General features: G+C 39.0%; 1 protein-coding gene across 1 annotated transcript in view; it reads right to left on the bottom strand.

Moving 5' to 3' along the window:
- The window catches only part of LOC121422823 (dynein beta chain, ciliary), a 60,439-nt gene that overhangs the window by 10,517 nt on the left and 31,940 nt on the right, over positions 1-17,982 (bottom strand). Inside the window, exons 37-55 of the mRNA XM_041618034.1 lie at positions 17,627-17,775; positions 16,872-17,045; positions 14,687-14,891; positions 13,745-13,845; positions 13,050-13,217; positions 12,570-12,809; positions 11,829-11,990; positions 11,159-11,352; positions 10,855-11,017; positions 10,227-10,493; positions 9,549-9,710; positions 8,473-8,706; positions 5,800-6,060; positions 5,307-5,450; positions 3,566-3,847; positions 2,699-2,894; positions 1,827-1,939; positions 949-1,307; positions 177-381 (exon numbers count right to left, since the gene is read on the bottom strand). Coding sequence (XP_041473968.1) covers positions 177-381; positions 949-1,307; positions 1,827-1,939; positions 2,699-2,894; positions 3,566-3,847; positions 5,307-5,450; positions 5,800-6,060; positions 8,473-8,706; positions 9,549-9,710; positions 10,227-10,493; positions 10,855-11,017; positions 11,159-11,352; positions 11,829-11,990; positions 12,570-12,809; positions 13,050-13,217; positions 13,745-13,845; positions 14,687-14,891; positions 16,872-17,045; positions 17,627-17,775 — 3,779 coding nt within the window. The remainder of the gene's footprint in view (positions 1-176; positions 382-948; positions 1,308-1,826; positions 1,940-2,698; positions 2,895-3,565; positions 3,848-5,306; positions 5,451-5,799; positions 6,061-8,472; positions 8,707-9,548; positions 9,711-10,226; positions 10,494-10,854; positions 11,018-11,158; positions 11,353-11,828; positions 11,991-12,569; positions 12,810-13,049; positions 13,218-13,744; positions 13,846-14,686; positions 14,892-16,871; positions 17,046-17,626; positions 17,776-17,982) is intronic.

The following is a 17,982-nucleotide window of genomic DNA, read 5'->3' as shown; positions in this document are numbered from 1 at the left end:
ACAAAATGGTACAAAGATATGTATTTTTTTTTTACAATCACAGACAAAAGCTTTCATGAAATACTCCCCAGGGAGTGTGTTTCATGACACACTCCCCAGGGAGTGTTTCATGAAACAAATAGCCACTGATTTTCCCAACTAATCTCATCTCAGCCAATCAGAAGCTGGATTCTTACCTTTAGTTTCTCAAGATCGGGTCTCTCCTGGGCCACCACATTGGCCAGGAGCTGATCCTCTAGACCATCCCTGGTCACAGTGAAGTTGATGAGGGTCGTCTGGGCCTGCATCTCTGGCTTGTAGTGAGGGTTGGCCAGCTTGGTCTGGAGGATCAGCCGGAATTCAGGGTTGTACTCCACTTCTTTGTCACCGATCTTGATATACCTGAAGCGGGAGAAAGGTCAAAGGTCAAGAAACTGTAAAATGATACTTTGCTCATTAAAATGAACATAGTATATTTGAAAGCCTGTATTCTGAACTTGGATTTGATTTAAACTCTGGTCTAAAAATGTGGCTTAACTAAGGAAAGACGATCGTGGCACAAATCTCAAACATCAGCTTATTGCACGCTCAAGCCATTCACAACTGTCTGAGAATACTCACTAAAATGGCTTTCTTTTACAGTCAAAGCATAAGAAATGAGCACAATAAACACATAATGTAACAAATTGGGCATTTTCGGCTTCTCATAATTTTAGCTGAGAGCTAAACCATGGTCAGTGACTAATCCCAATCAGCGGAAATAATTTCAGTAGCGCATAACAATAGCTATTGAAAATCACTGGTGACACTCTCCCCTGATCTGTTCTGAGTACAAGCTGAAAATTAATGGTAAATTTGCTGTAAATAACTCACATAAGGATGTAGACTGCAGTCTGAACACACCAAAAATTTGGCAAGACTATTCAATCTTGAAGGAGGCAGAAATAAGCAGAAGCAGCCGTTACTCACCTTCCTTTCTTGATGGTGTTCCTACCCAACACAGGATCGAGCACAGGATCGATGGACTCCTCCATGTTCTCAATCAACACGGTATCACCTGACGAGATGGCGTTCTCGATGGTGTCCAGGTACCCACGCTGTCCGATACGGATCACGCGGAGGTCGTCACCGTACTTCTGCTTGATCCACTTGATGCCCTGCAGCTGTGGGTCGATCATGAGGGGCCAGCGCTGGCAGTTGGACAGGATGGTGGCATTCTCTGTTGACATTCGGTCACTGGGTAAACCTTCGTTGTTCCAGACAGCGATATCCGCATCGTCTGTCAGCATGCTGAGAACATCCAGTCCTTCCGTGATTGGGATAGGGTCCTAGAATAGGGAAGCAAAGCAGAAAATTGTGGACTTTCCTGGACTAATTTTTTTTGTTTTTTTTGTCCTTATGAAAGGTTATAATATTCTCAAATTATAATAGCTTGAGCAGTGCACAAAGTGATATATGGAGAAACAAGTGGAATGCCTCTGGTGGTCTCACCTGCATCACGCGATTCAACATAGCAGCAGTGCTGATTTTGAAAACTACTATAACTTGCACAAGATGTTCAGTGATACTTGGTTACTCTTATTTAAACGTTTTATGAACTAGACCAATACACTTACAGAGGTATGATGGTAATTCAACAAATACCCCCAACGTGGCCAAAGTTCATTGACCTTACAAGACCTTTGAACTTGATCATGTGACCTGAAACTAGCACAGGATGTTCAGTGATACTTGATTACTCTTATGTCCAAGTTTCACGATTATTATGTTGTTGCCACCCTTTTTTTCAAGTACACCCTGAATAATTTCGCTAAAGGGGAATGGTACGAAGGTGCACGAGAACCTACCTTCTGTGATTTGAGGAAAGGAAGCCACATTCGCTCTTGGAGATCAACACGATAGGTCTTGGTAAAACAACCAATGTACGATACAAAGGCAGTGATCAGAAGTACGTCACCAGCTGGAAGAAAACAAAACAAAAACTATCATTGTCAAAGTGATAAGAGAAAAACAAATGATCATCTTGTAAGTGACAAGAACATGATCATTGTATAAGTTATAAGAAAACAACAAAATGACAATTGAATAAAAGAATAAGAAACAATAAAATAATTGTGTGTGATTAGAATTTTTCTAACATAAATATGGGCCAATATAAATGCTGTGGATCATCATCATCATCATTAAAAAAACAAAATGATCATTGTATATTAAAGTGATAAGAAAACAACAAAATAATCATTTTATAGGTGATAAGAAAAAAAAACAATTGTATTTGTGGCAAGAATACAACAACATGATTAGTGTAGAAGTGATAATCAAGGACTTGAATGCTATAAGCCTATGGCAACTGACCAATCAAGTTTCCTTATTTCAGAAGCTTCTAAACTGTTACTAATGTCATATATATGAAGATATCTCATTGCTCCCCAGGGAGTAGAGAAATTGTACTGGCTGGATCAGTTGACCCTTGGTGGTGTTCCATAAAGCAGTTTGTAAATTTATGCATGACTTTATGCACGACTGGAACATGTTCTTAGGTTCTCAGGTAAAGATATATCCTTCAGCACAAGAAAGGGTCACCAGTCGTGCTTAAAGTCATGCGTAAACTACAAAAGGTTTATGGGGGCAAAAGCTAAAAAAAACGCTTAGGTGTTCTTACAAGGTATCAAACATCATATGAAAAATGGGATATTATCATTTATTTTCAGATGCTTACGCAGAGTCTTCTCCTGAATCTTGAAGTTGGCCACGGCCTCGCCCCATCTGACGTTCTCAGAGGCCAGACCTCCCACCAGTCTGTTGGCCAAGGTGATGGTGCGGGAGGTGGCTTCGGCCTCCTGCTGACATTTCAGCTTGTCAGAAGTAGCCTTCTCAAACTGTGCAGTCAGCTCGGCAAGATTGGCATCCAGTTCCTATCAAGCAAAAAGTAAAAGAAATAAAAAAGATGGTAAACTCGTGCATTACCAGGGGCCACTTGCGATCAAGCGCAAGTCCAAAAATCAAACACAACTTGACTATCAACCAATGATATGTGCGTATTGGGAATTTGCATTTGATTTTTTTTGCTGTATTGTTCTTTCGACAGTCACCGAGAGAGTCTGCTTGTTACTGATACTCTCTCGTGGCGGCACAATAGCCAATGAAACTCTACAATGTACCAATGAGATCCAACATAACATAAAATTGAAGGTCTAACCATCCTTTTTAACTTCAACTAAAGAAGTATTCGTCCCAGCTTCACCCACTCAATGTACACAAGAAAAAAATTGACAAAATTACATATACAGTGTCTTGTGATAATCCACTTCCTTAAAAGCTTTGTGTCACTGTGCATTGGCAGTTCATGTAATAAAAGATCAGGCAGTCATTTCATACAGCTGTTTGCGAGTTATGCAAGACTTCAAGCGCAACTGGTGATCAGTTCTTGTGCTGAATGACATATTCTTATGTAACTGAATATTGCATTTAAGAACATATTCTAGTCTTTAGTAGAGTCATGTGTAACTTATGAACAGCTTTGTGACACACCATCCAGGATTTAATTTTTTGGTGGTGGTGTTGATCAATATTTTGAATTACTTACAGCGATCTTGGCTTTGATGACAGCCAGCTTGTCCTGGGCTGCCTTCAGTTCATCGTTGGCCTTCTGCAGGGCGATTCTCTTGGGCTCCACGTCACAGTAGACATTGTAGAACTTGACAATGTTGACTACCCAGGAGCACAACCCACCGGCGGCGAGAGACTTGCCCTTGATGTACTCTGGCTCAAACTCGGGGTCGTTCAGGTATTCCTTGATGGCTTTCTGGCAGTTCTCGTGGATGTTCTCCTTGTCGTAATTGATCAGGGAATCCAAGAACGCATCAACCTTGGGTAGCAAAAGAATAACAATAATAACAAATCTGGTACACACATCCATACACTGGACAAGGTACTCCAATTATTATCCCACGATACAAGGCCACCGATTTCTTTGTACACAGTGTTCAAGGAATTCGTCCCAATATCGTGTTTCACAAAGATTTATACGTGACTAATGGTCAAGCTTAAATGCAAATGTGTATCTCACGAGTGTGATCTGACAAATGTGTTGATGTACTTAACACCACATGCATTTGGGAATTTCAGTGTTTTTTCGTCAGCATTAAATCTCTGAGAAACATCCCACTCATTAAGACCAAGTGGATGCTAGACGAAATGGGTATAGTTTATCTGGAAATTATACAAATGGGCTCAATAGCAATTAGGACGAAGGGTTGGTGTCACGTCCAAGTCAACCCAAGAGGACATGCAATCATTTTTTGCAACCAATTGTCACACCCAAGTAACTTAAGAGGACATAAAATGAAATAATTACATGAACAATAAAAATACAGTTCAAAGAATTTATTAGAACTGTATTCAGATTCTTGTACAACAATAAGTCAATGGCTTCGTTTTAGAGTACAAATAACATAAAAAAGAAGTCTTTGAAATAACATACAAAGTGACCCACTTTATGTGGTGAAATAATCACTCCAGTTCAATTTTCATGCTGACAAATCGTTAACTAGTTACATCATTCGACGACAAATCTGTCTTCCCTCTCTGACTCTCTTTAGAAGTCTTGTCCATAGCGGGATTTGACAGTCATAATCATGGTAAAGCCATGGCCGGGAATGGGATCGGAACGGCTACTGGAACGGCCAATGGAACAACCAGTGGAACCAGGCTTGGAACCATAGTTTGAAGTCTTGACTAAAGGCAGGAAATCATCAGGAAGGCCTCAATTATCAGCAGTAATGTTCTTGATGCTTTGACATGGAAAAATGCAGCGCTATCTGCCCCAAATTCAAGTCTAAACACTTCAATTTTCCAACAGCATTTCTGAACCAATAATTGACCCATAGGTCCTCCCTGTTTGATTTCTGAGCAGATAGTGAAGCCTATGCTTGGTAAAAGGCAACCCATCCAATGCAAAAATGTTCCACCTGTTAAGCCAGGGAGAGTGCACTGGAGCCTAACAATAGTTTATTCAGTCCCAGGCCTCATTGTGCATAACAATAGGGGATAGCATAGGGAAAGAAGGTTGAATCCTGAACAGTTGGTAAGATAAAATGGTTAGAGACAAACTAGGATGAGGCCATGTATGATGGAACCAAATGAAAAATTGACAAAAATGAGCGTAGACCAAGTGGAAATTCACCAATAAATCTTCCATCAGAATGAATACATGAACAACAATTTATATACATATTTTCATCTAGAAGGCAGGGCACATGAATAGGTTTGAATTTATGGAATTCTCTGGTGATTTTTTTTTCTTTTTTAATCTTTTCAAGTCTTACCTTATTCATAACAACTTTAGCAGCCTTCCAGCTCCTATCCTTGGGTATCTTGCCATTGGGTGCAAGGAGGACCATGACAGCAGCTGCCACCTTCAGCACAGCTGAGGGTGGTGAACCAAAGGACTTCAACTCCGTCAAGTTATTCTAGTAGAATAGATCAGAGCAAACATTCAAATAATAAACAAGAGCAAACATTCTATAAGAGAATAAAACTAGTTGAAAAATAAATGAAAGTGATATGTACCATGAGGAAATAGGATTGCACACTTCTTCTTAATGCTTAACTGGCTGGCAAAGTCGGGAGACAAAAGAAGTTGGGAATGTATATAATTCATTGCAGTTAATACAATACTCGGATACAAAATAAATTTCAAGGGCAGGAAATCCAACTTTTTGTGGAAAATTGTCATTCATGTACAAAAAATCTGGTTCAGTGGCAGGTAGAATATTATTGTGCTTTCGGGAACATATACGAATCATTCTTGATGCATACTTTATTGAGGGTATTAAGAGCTTCCTGCGCAGCCAGAAGAGCAGGTTCGGCCTTGGCCAGATCCTCGGAACAGTCTTTGGCCTTCTTGGACACCTCTTCGTTGATGATGGCCACCTTCTTCTCTTCGTCGTCGGCTATGGCCTTCTCCTTGGACACCTTCTCTGTCTCCACCCCAACCACCTGGATGAGTTTGTCTGCATCCTCGTTCTTCTGGGCCAGTTCCACCTCCTGTGAGGCCAACTTGGCTTTCAGATCATCCACCTATGGGTGAACAAAGAAGCAATCGAGTGTCAATCATGGCATATCGGTTCGCAATTAGTTTTATTTTCTCTAAAGCTCTATTCCCTTATTTTTCCCTGATTAAGTTAAAAATTCCCTGATAATTATTTACACCCATTCCCAGTTTCGCATGTTTTTTAAGTTGTTGCAGTGAATTACATTGTATTTTCAGTATAACAAGTGGAATGCCTCTGGCCGTCTCACCTGCATCACGCGGTTCAATATAGCAGCAGTGCTGACTTTGCATACTACTCTAACTCGCACAAGATGTTAAGTGATACATGGTTACTCTTATGTCCTCTTTTTATGAACTAGACCAATAAACTTACAGAGATATGATGGTTATTCAACAAAAAACCCCAACATGGCCAAAGTTCATTGACCTTACATGACCTTTGACCTTGATCATGTGACCTGAAACTTGCACAAAATGTTCAGTGATGCTTGATTACTCTTATGTACAAGTTTCATGAATCAGATCCATAAACTTTCAAAGTTATGATGGTAATTCAACAGATACACCCAATTCGGCTAAAGTTCATTGACCTTTGACCTTGGACATGTGACCTGAAACACGCACAGGATGTTCAGTGATACTTGGTTACTCTAATGTCCAAGTTTAACGAACTAGACCAATAAACTTTCAAAGTTATGATGGTAATTCAACAGATACCCCCGATTCGGCCAAAGTTCATTGACCCTAAATGACCTTTGACCTTAATCATGAGACCTGAAACTTGCACAAGATGTTCAGTGATACATGGTTACTCTTATGTCCTCTTTTTATGAACTAGACCAATAAACTTTCAAAGTTATGATGGTAATTCAACAGATACCCCCGATTCGGCCAAAGTTCATTGACCCTAAATGACCTTTGACCTTAATCATGAGACCTGAAACTTGCACAAAATGTTCAGTGATGCTTGATTACTATTATGTCCAAGTTTCATGAATCAGATCCATAAACTTTCAAAGTTATGATGGGAATTCAACAGATATCCCCAATTCGGCCAAAGTTCATTGACCCTAAATGACCTCTGACCTTGATCATGTGACCTGAAACTTGCACAAAATGTTCAGTGATGCTTGATTACTATTATGTCCAAGTTTCATGAATCAGATCCATAAACTTTCAAAGTTATGATGGGAATTCAACAGATATCCCCAATTCGTCCAAAGTTCATTGACCCTAAATGACCTTTGACCTTGGTCATGTGACGTGAAACTCATGCAGGATGTTCATTGATACTTGATTAACCTTATGTCCAAGTTTCATGAACTAGGTCCATATATTTTCTAAGTTATGATGACATTTCAAAAACTTAACCTCAGGTTAAGATTTCGATGTTGATTCCTCCAACATGGTCTAAGTTCATTGACCCTAAATGACCTTTGACCTTGGTCATGTGACATGAAACTCTAATAGGATGTTCAGTAATACTTGATTAACCTTATGGCCAAGTTTTATTAACTAGGTCCATATACTTTCTAAGTTATGATGTCATTTCAAAAACTTAACCTCAGGTTAAGATTTGATGTTGACGCCGCCGCCGCCGTCGGAAAAGCGGCGCCTATAGTCTCACTTTGCTTCGCAGGTGAGACAAAAACAATAATGTAAAACTTATTAGTACCACCAAAACCTGTCATTCAATGGATGTTGTTTTGATATGCAACAAAATACAACAGAGTCTGACTAACTACCATGCTTTTGACTTTTGGGCTGATCAAAATTCCCTGATTTTCCCCCATTTGAGGTATTTTCCCCTGATTTGAGGTATTTTTAAAATCAAATTCCCTGATTTTTCTGACTGAAACAAAGTAAAATAATTATCCTGATGGGCTGGGAACCCTGATAACCTTGAGTATATGTTTTTTTCTCCTTTAGTCTTGAAACACTTGTTGGAATGCTCCCCAAGAAGTGGGGAAAGTGGTGCATACACTGTAAGCGAGCACGCCAGGATCTAATGACCAGGGTAATAAGTGCTCACAGACACTGTGCCAATGTATTAAGCGCAACATTAAAGCAGATCATTATCATTATTTTCATCTTTTATTTTTTATAAGTTTACTGATGTGTATCAATCAGATATGATTCGGACACTGGGACTGAACTTTAACATCACCATCTGAACATGACCAAGAGGTTTAACCTTGAAATCAGTGCATAACTTTGCCACATAGCTTACAGGCACACCCAACAAAGCCCAAACATCATGAAAAAAAGACTTCATTTGTACTCAACTTTTGCTCTTAATTCAAATTAAGCTCTAAGGTTCAACCAGCTCTTCAGATAGGGAGACAACCATAATAGTTAACAAAAGGAGTCAAATTACTGGTTAGCCAATCAAACTGCAGTGCAGAATCTAATAGCATCAATCAACTTCAGATACATACCTGTTGAGCAGTACTCTGCAGTTTGGTCAGACCGTTTTCCAGACGCTCCATCTTGGCTGTCAGTTCTTTGGACTTCATGGAGAGCAGGGACTCGTACAGCTTGATCTGTTCCAAGAAACTCTTGGGCGTGGTGTAGTTGTAACGCCTCTCGTTGGTCAAATACAGCTTGCTGCTCTCGTTCACACTCACATGAACGTAAGCCATGAATTCGGCAATCGATTTTTTAATATCACCCTGTGTAAACATAAAGAATAGAAAATATCTTGGTGTGACCTAAATGTGGGAACATATGTATGTCATTCATGACACTCTGCCTTGATAAAGGGAAGTGCTGTGAATAAAGATGATAACACAGAAGGGATGGGAGGGGGGGGGGGGGTCTTACATATATAGAGGTGTTGTGGCTCAGTGGATAAGTCTCCGGACTGTGAACCACAAGGACCGGGGTTCAAATCCCACCGCAGCACTAGCGTCCTTTGGCAAGGCGTTTATCTACATTTGCCACTCTCGACCCAAGTGTAGTAAATGGGTACCCGGTAGGAAGAAATTCCTTGAATGCTTGATGCGCCCAATCAGGGTAGCCGTGCTAAAGCCGGGGTAATAGTATGCAGCGCTTAGAAACATTTGTATTTAGCGCTATATAAATGTTGCATATTATTATTATTATATTTGGTGAGTTTCATGTTTGGCATTAAAATGAAGTTGATTCCATCATAAATCATTGATGATAACACACACACAAATGAATCCTACACATTTCAGGACAAAGGGCATATTATTTGTTAATGTTGATCTGGGAGAGAGTTTCATAAGAAATTCACACTGACTAATTCACTTTCGGCCAATCAGATGCAAGGATTTGCAAGAGCTTACAATAATAGCCAGTGAAAACCACTCATCATTTTTTCATGAATGCTCCCCTTATAATTCATAAAGTGCTATTTAATTATTTAGTAATGATGATACATATTTAGTTTATTGCATGGACTTGATTCTTTAAACCAAACTGTATTTTATAGATTTGTGTTTAGTTTAAAATGAAATAAGTGAAATGAAATAACACAAAGGGTACTAACCTTAAGCAGTTCCACTTCGTCCAAGAACCTCATGCTTACAGAGACCAAGGCTTCCTGCGGCCATTCATGGAACCAATCAATAGAGGTACAGTTGACCACAGCGGGGAATTTACGACTCCTCACTCTGAGTGTGGTACCAACAGGGGAGAAGCATAAAACAGTCTGAGGGAAGAAGAGCAGAATGAAAACATATGGTGAGTAAAGTGATGATACAGAGTGTCTTTAGGAGCTACAAGGGGTTTGGTGTTATAATCATGGTTTCCATGACATCATCATCATGATTACCATCATCATCCTCTTGATCCTCATCATTGTCATCATCACCAATACCATTACCCTCATTCTCATTATCCCTAACATCATCATCACCATCATGACAATCATTATCCCCATCACTATCATCACCAATCCCACTGCCTTCCTCCTCATTATCGCTGTCGTCTTCATCATCATCATCATCATCATCATCAGCATCTTCGTCATCATCTTTCCCCTTCTCATTATCCCTATCATCATCGTCGTCATCACTACAAACATCATCATCATGACCATCATTATCCCCAATCACCATCATCACCAATACCACCGCCATCCTCCTCATTATCGCTGTCGTTGTTGTCTTCATCATTATCATAATCATCATCATCACCATCATCATCCTCACGATAGTACACTCACCTTAAGGTTTCTTCGAAGCCTGTCAATAAAGAATTTCCAGCAGTTTTCCCTGGTGTCCTGCAGCCCCAGGCCCTTGACCTCGTTCCTCACACCTCCGATGATGTTTTCGACCTCGTCATCCGCAAAGAGATCTGGGATCTCTCCGGAGGCCAGCAGATCGTTAATCAAGACCAGGAACTTCTCATCAGAGACCTGGGCATCGGTCATCAGGAACACGGTGCCAATATTTTTAAGACCAGCTTTCATACAGACAGATGCTAGATCAAGCTGTGAGAAGAAATAGTACAATGATAACAATAAAAATCAACTAAAATCTAATCATCTCATTATTAGATAAATAAATTAATAAATAAAAACGTCTAATATCATTTAATGATTTCACATAGAATATTGCACTATTACTTATCAAAATAAGTAAATATACTTTTAACTGCAAAGGTGTTTAAGAGGGTCATCATAGTCTAAGCCTATTCATTCAGAATCACATCATCTACAAAGATCCACATAATAATGGAAAGCTTAAACATACTATTACACAGGATGATACAAAAATACCTCTCGCTCACAAAAGGAAATTAGTCATGGATGAAACAATGATATATCAAGTAATCGAAGATATTCTTTTTACCTTGAGGTCGGGGATACCGTAGCCCTTGCGGAGTGTGATCTGGAACACCTCGAGACTGCTGATGTAAGAAGCCAGACGGGCCAATGACTGTTTACCACTGCCACCAACACCAACCAAGAGGGCGTTACCACGAGGCGACTCCAGAATACGGTTAATACGACACCTGCAAGAGCCAGAAAAAGACATGAGCTAGATCAGTACAGATACTTCAACCTCTTTAAGAATACTGGTCAATGGGTTTAGGACATCTGAGAAATATAACAACTGTTTGTAGACTAAGCGAGTATCAACTGGGATAACTTACACATGCTGCATGGCGTCCTCAAAGAGCACAAGGTTCATGACTGCGTTGATCTCGTTGTAGGTGTCCAAGGCCTCCACCAGGATCTTGTTCAGCTCCGGCCAGTTTTGCACGGCCATGTACTTGGGATCTCCGATACCAGTGGCAAAATGGCAGTGGATGTTGGGCTTGGCCTTCAGGGCTTCCTCATCAACATCCTAAAAAAAAGGGGGACGATAATAATAATAGCAATAGGCATTTATACAGCACCATCTATCTACAAATAATCTATTCTGAAGCGCAATTATATTATTATCCCAGATATAGCTTGAGCTTCCCTCCAAGGCTCAGTGCATTCAAGGAATTAATCCCACAGGGTACCCGCTCACCTCTCCTGAGTTGAAAACAGTAAAAGTAGCGTAATGAGGTGGATTTTCTTGCTAAAGGAAAACATGCCATGGCTGGGATTTGGACCCACAACCCTCTGAATGAAAGACCGAAAGTCATAACCACTAGATCGAGACACCTCCACAAAATAATATAACTAATGCATCACCGCATTTGTAAGGGACGTGCAGTAATGGCAAGTCATCAACAAGATAATGGATCAGATACAGTGTGTGCTGGTGTTTAAGCGTGACTGAACGTCACTCAACTCTTCGTTAAATCTCCTCCAAGGTATAGCATCACTTACCTCAAAGAATTTCTTGGCATACTCAAAGACAAGTTTCTCAAAAGCCTCAATGTCCTGGTCGTTGATCATCTTATCTCCATAAACCCTGGTGCATTCGTGCATCCAGAGACGAGCGAAGTCTATGGGTGCCTTCAGCAAATCACTTCCGGAGTACAAGAGTCCCTGAATGGTGATAGGAGAGTGAACAGGAAAAAATAATGGTTTAGTTGGGACACCTGTAATATTAATGATACAAATCATTTAAATGGCACATCTCTTTAGCCACTGTTTTCTGTAAATAATGTAAAAATTGATAACAAAATGAACTGGGAAAAGAAATACAAAATCATATAAAAAATAGAATTATGAATCAATCAACATTGAAAATCAAAGCTGGTATGGACCTCCAATTGACTGGACCACAACTGGGCTATACCAGACAATCATCTATTGAAAATGTTAAGCTTTGAGCAGGGTCTGATGAACAAACTTGGCCATTAGGCTGTAAGCTGAAGCTGAGACATATCAGGAACTTTTAATGTTAGTTTTGTATGATTTCTCTAGCTTAGATTTACTGTTTTCTTCAACCATCTTACTTACAATACGAGTTACATTTCATTCTTAATCAATCGATCTCTTTTCATCTACATGGAAATATTTTGTGGACATGGGAGGGGTGGCATTTGGTAACTGAATACAGTAACACGTCATCTAAAATTAGTTCTCACAGGAAATTCCTTGGAAGTTAGAACCAAGACTGACCTGGAAGACATTTGACAGGTCCCTGAGATTGAAGACGTAATGGAACTTGATGGCAGTGGGTAGGAAGGACTGCGCTATCTTCTTGTGGATGTCGAGGGTCGCCGAGACCACGGTCTGCGAGAGCTTCTGGAGGGCATTGGATACCCCGATGTTGGCCAGATGCTGGCTCAAGATGCTGTTGTAGATGGTGAACAGGGCATCCTGGCCAGGGAAACTCAGAGCGAAGACGCAGAAGTGGCGCTGTGGAGGAAACACATGTCAAAGGTCACAGATATTAATAGAAACATTATGTAAATATCCACCTCAAATACTTTACAATGTATAAAATACAGTGAAGCCTGTTAGGACCAATATTTCGATCACATGGGAGACAATTTTGGTGGCCATTAAAGACAGGTTTTTACTATAGACAGGTGGCCGCTATGACAAAGAGAATTTTTCTAGCATTCTGTATTTAATTCCAATCCAAGCAATTCATACCTGCAGTCTGGAGTTGATGGTGAAACTACCGGCTGTGGGGTTCATACAGGACACATACTGACACTTGTGGATCTCCTTGAGCGTGAGCTTTGAACGATCATACCAATGCTTGTAGTCCATATGTTGACGGATCAAGGTGTGGGGTTGCACGGTACCGTATGTATCAACCTACCGAAAAACAACAGATATATCAAAGTTCATCTGGAATTCCATTATGAAGGTAAATTCTTAAAGAATGTTATCTAAATATACAAAATATCTGTACTTGTTGACTATATCTTGAATGATATTCCCACATACCATGAGATTAAAATAGTGGAAATAAAAGGCAAAGTCCCCCTTGTTTACAGTATGACATTTATGCAGAGTGTATAGTCATAGTGATTCAGTTTGCTTTTCGCCCCCCCCCAGGCACAGGTGACGCCAAAACAAATATTTTAATAAATTTTTCTTTCTACTTAAAGTGGATTGCGGATAATTCAGTAATTATAACCAGTCAGCTTTGGATGACTTAAGGATCAAAGGAGCCGACAAATCAATCTTTTACTCTTAGAGATGCCTGTGAAAATTGGTAATTCATAGTTAAACCAAACTTTCAACCAGAGTTGAAATAAGATCGGAGTTCAGAATAAGGGCCTCTGCATATTGGCTATAATGGCAACACGGAATTCAGTAGGCAAGTATTTTGAACATACCTCGGGCATGTTCATATCATCAATGAAGTAGATGAGTTTCTTTGTTCCAGGTGGACCGTAGTTCCTACCAGCCTTCTTCTCAAGAGGTTTCTCCAACACACCTGTTAAACAAAATAACAATCCATTAAAATCAATATAAGTCTTCTTCAAAATTTTACTTTGATTTCAGAAAATGATGTAGACGTATGATCTACACTAGGCCTGGGGGTAAAACTCAAACAACTGAAGCTGTTTACTAACAATCAGCAACCGAATACTGCATTTTACACTAATCGAATGATCGCCAGATGTTGATAGTAGTGATGAAAAAGGCCCATTCATGCTCATATTCAATGTTCATTTCAGGTACTAGTAGGTCATTAACATGTAAGCAGGTCCATTTTTTCATGATTCCTGCTAATCCACGAGTCTCAATTATTCAGACATCTGACTGTTGCCCCGGAGAACAATCAAATGGCAAAAGGGGTATTCGCCCTGGGCCTAGTCTACGCTACCTACGATTGGAAGGTCTGGTTTTTGGAGTCCTGGGTCCCGTTTCATAAAGGACTTGCAATTGTTGTAACTTTGCCATAATGGCAACTACCATGGTAGCCTTGATTCTGATTGGCTGCTGAGCCCTGTTACCACGGTAGTTGCCATAATAGCAAAATTACAACAGTTGCAAGTCCTTTATCAGAGCTGCCAACCTGAACAAGAACATTTCAGTATTTTGGTGAGGAAATCAGTATTTCCAAGGAAATAGCATAGGACAACACATAAACTGAAACTTTAGAAATCAGTATTTTGCATGAAACCATCAGTATTCTTCTCATTTTTCAGTACTAAATACTGAAAATCAGTACTACTTGGCAGCTCTGCTCTATGAAACAGGACCCTGGTATGTTGAACATGACTGAATAACAATGACCTTTAGCCTCCGTGTCAAAGACCTTGGATACTCACGTTGCAACATTTCCGAGGTGGTGTAGTAGTTGAAGGGTACGTTGGCCACCATGCTGTCCTCACCGATGTTGGTGAGCTTGTCACCGACCAACACGCTCTTTCCAAGACCGGCGTTACCGACCAGCATGACTGGACGTCCCCTCTCCATCAACAGATCCATGAAGAATCGTACTCTGGTTGTCTCATTGGTGTGTACCAATACAGCCTGGTGAGGAAGAGAGAAGCATAGTGTTACAAATGCAATAATATTGTAGGGTCATAATAAATAATTACTCTAGCTAAATAAGATATCTCAATCTCTCTTAAAAATTGATTTGATTGCAAATTTTTGTGTTTTTAGCGATTGTTTTCTATGAAATCCACTACCAAATTTGATATATTCAATCTGAAGAAAAAAATTCATAATCATCATCATCATCACCATTATTAATAATTGATTACAGCTTTATCCATTTATAGAAAATCAGTTTTTGTGTTAAAATTAACACGTTTCACAAACTTACTTTGGCAGCAAATGTATCTCATATACTTTTCCCTTACAGCTAACCTCACTGATTTTCAGAAAGATTATCTACAAAACCGTCATGATTCACAAATGTATGCTACAAATTCACGATACATAATGACAATTTTATACACAGGTTACAACTGACTATACTAGTGCATTTGGAATGATGACAAAATAAATAATAAATTCAATGTATACAAACACAAATTAAATCATTAACAAAATACTTTAAAATTTTAAAAATAAAACAGATTTTACTGTGCTCTAATTATTGATTTGATGGAGATCTTACTATCTATGATACATTCAACTTAATACAAACTGTGATGAGAAAATATCTAATTAAGTGCACGTTTGGTGTAGTTTAAACAAATCATAATTACACTTAGAACTTAAAATGAACAATAATCTTTGAAAGGGGTTTACAGTCTAAATCAAAAGGCGTGTACACTAGAGTAGTCACTTTAACAGCTTTAAGTGCTAACTACTCATTGCATACTTTGGTCTAATTCCAAAGTCTTCAAACTAGAGTTGACACTTTCTCAGCTTTCAGTGCTAAGTAGTGGTTGTGTGCACATTGGTGTAACACCAAAGAGTGCACACTAGAACTGACATTTTACCAGCTTTCAGTGCTAACTAGCAGTAGTTAGATGTATATACATTGGTCTAAAAAAGTCTAAAGGTGTTTAAACTAGTGTTGACACTTTACCAACTTTCAGTGCTAACTAGTTAACACACTGAAATAGTCAGGAGAGACCCTATGGATAAAATCCTCCACCAGGGTATACTCTACATACTCCAACATTCTTTGTGAGTGTGTACAGATACATATATGATTATATTTCTGTGTGTTGACCAGAGACTGACTTTGTGTAAGCACTTTTTTGTACAAAATACATTACTTCGATACTTGTAACTTTGGAACGAGCTTTTTTCTTTGATAAGTAAAGGAAAACAATAAATTACATCAAATGAAATTAAATGATAAACCAGAATATATAGTATATCTTCAAACTCTCACTGCCCTTCATTTTAATGACAATTATATGGCTGTTGTATTCATCTGATCTTTTCAAGAGGTACGAAGACATTGAAAGATACAAAAGATACATAACCTTTAACAATAGATTAATAACTCATATTTCCCTTTAAGAGAATTACCTCTGAGCTCAGTCTTACAAAGAGTTAACATTGATTCAAATCAATCTTATATTGTGATTGATCTAAATTTGTGAAAGTTCAAGAGACTTTTCAATCAATATTTACTTGAACAAGGCAGATAAAATATCTTTTGAGACATTTTTCAATTTCTACGAAGAAGATCTCACTTTTCTTAAACAACATACCGATTCTTGAAATCACAAGGTCATAATAAACTAGATTTCCATGAATAGTAATAAACAAAGCAACAAGAGATCTCCAGCTAGAGTCATCTTTTATTTCAGATCATCTTCAGGAACAGATTATAGGAAATGAAACCGGTTATGTATAATGAATCATTATTCTAGCAAAAAAACATTCTTCTGTATAAGAAGTTTTCATATGAAGGATATTATTTTCATTAACATGTTCATAAGCATTCAAACTAAATGCACATTCAAATAAAACTCATATCATGATCAAAAAGAAGAACTATTACCATATTTCTATGTGCACAACTATCCATTGGATATTTACCTGCATGGGAATATCAGGATCAAGCTCGAAGACAGGCACCCTCTCGCTCCAGGGAAGGAACTTCTTGGACTCCGGGTCAATGAAGTAATCAAAGACGGTACCCTGGTTGGGGAACTTGATGGTCTTGAACTCCGTGATCCACCACTTACTGAACTCCACACGGTAGTCCACAAGCTACAAAGTAATAGACATAGAAACGGGGATAGATACATGATATTTACTAATTGCTGACATACCTATAGCATTACAGAATGTTACTACAACCACCTATTCAGAGTCAGACTTCCTTCTTTGGGGACAGGATATAAAGTTTGGACCATAGTTAAATTAAACTAGAGATCAGAATACAGGCTATTTTGTATATTTGTGTTAAGAGGGAGTCCACGGGAGCGTTTCATCATGACACGTCATATCTGACAGCTTTACTCGATTTTAATTGGGTGAGAAGCACTGTCACTATGGAAACTGTTGGATGAAATGGGACTCGTCAGATAAAACGTCCTGACAAGTCCTTTCATGAAACCCTCCCCAGATCCTTTGAACCCAAATTGGGATGGTTATCTTTCATCTGAATTACAAACCTGGGGGCTGTTTCATAAAGCTGTTTGAAAGTTAAGAGTGACTTTAAGAATGACTGGTGATCCTCTCTTGTGGTACATGATATTCACCAGGATGATTATTTAGTGCATAAGACAGGATCACCAGTCATTCTTAAATTCGCTTGTAACTTACGAACAGCTTTGTGAAACACTAACCTGATCTTGGAACATGGAACCTCCAAAGGCCCAGATACTGGCAAAGACAAAGTAGAGTTCGTAGAGTTCCTTGGGGCAGTCTGCCGGGGTGTTCTCGGGAGTGAGCAGGCATTCCAGCAAGAAACACAACATCTGGACCATACTCTGCTCTGTAAGGTTGAAAAAAAAATAAAATAAATAGACAACATTACAGAAGATCTCAAGAGATCTACATTACCTGTATTGCATCAAATTTCACCTCTTCAACCAGTTAACATATCTTGTGATATTGTAATACATGTAATATAATAACAGTAATAGCATAATAACAATAGTAACTATATAATGACTGAAATAATGACATCTATGGCGTGCAT

The sequence above is a fragment of the Lytechinus variegatus genome, chromosome 10 (genome assembly GCF_018143015.1).
Source record: "Lytechinus variegatus isolate NC3 chromosome 10, Lvar_3.0, whole genome shotgun sequence".
NCBI classification, from domain to species: domain Eukaryota; kingdom Metazoa; phylum Echinodermata; class Echinoidea; order Temnopleuroida; family Toxopneustidae; genus Lytechinus; species Lytechinus variegatus.
Note: the sequence above shows the minus strand (reverse complement) of the source record. Positions and strands in the feature narration are given on the sequence as shown.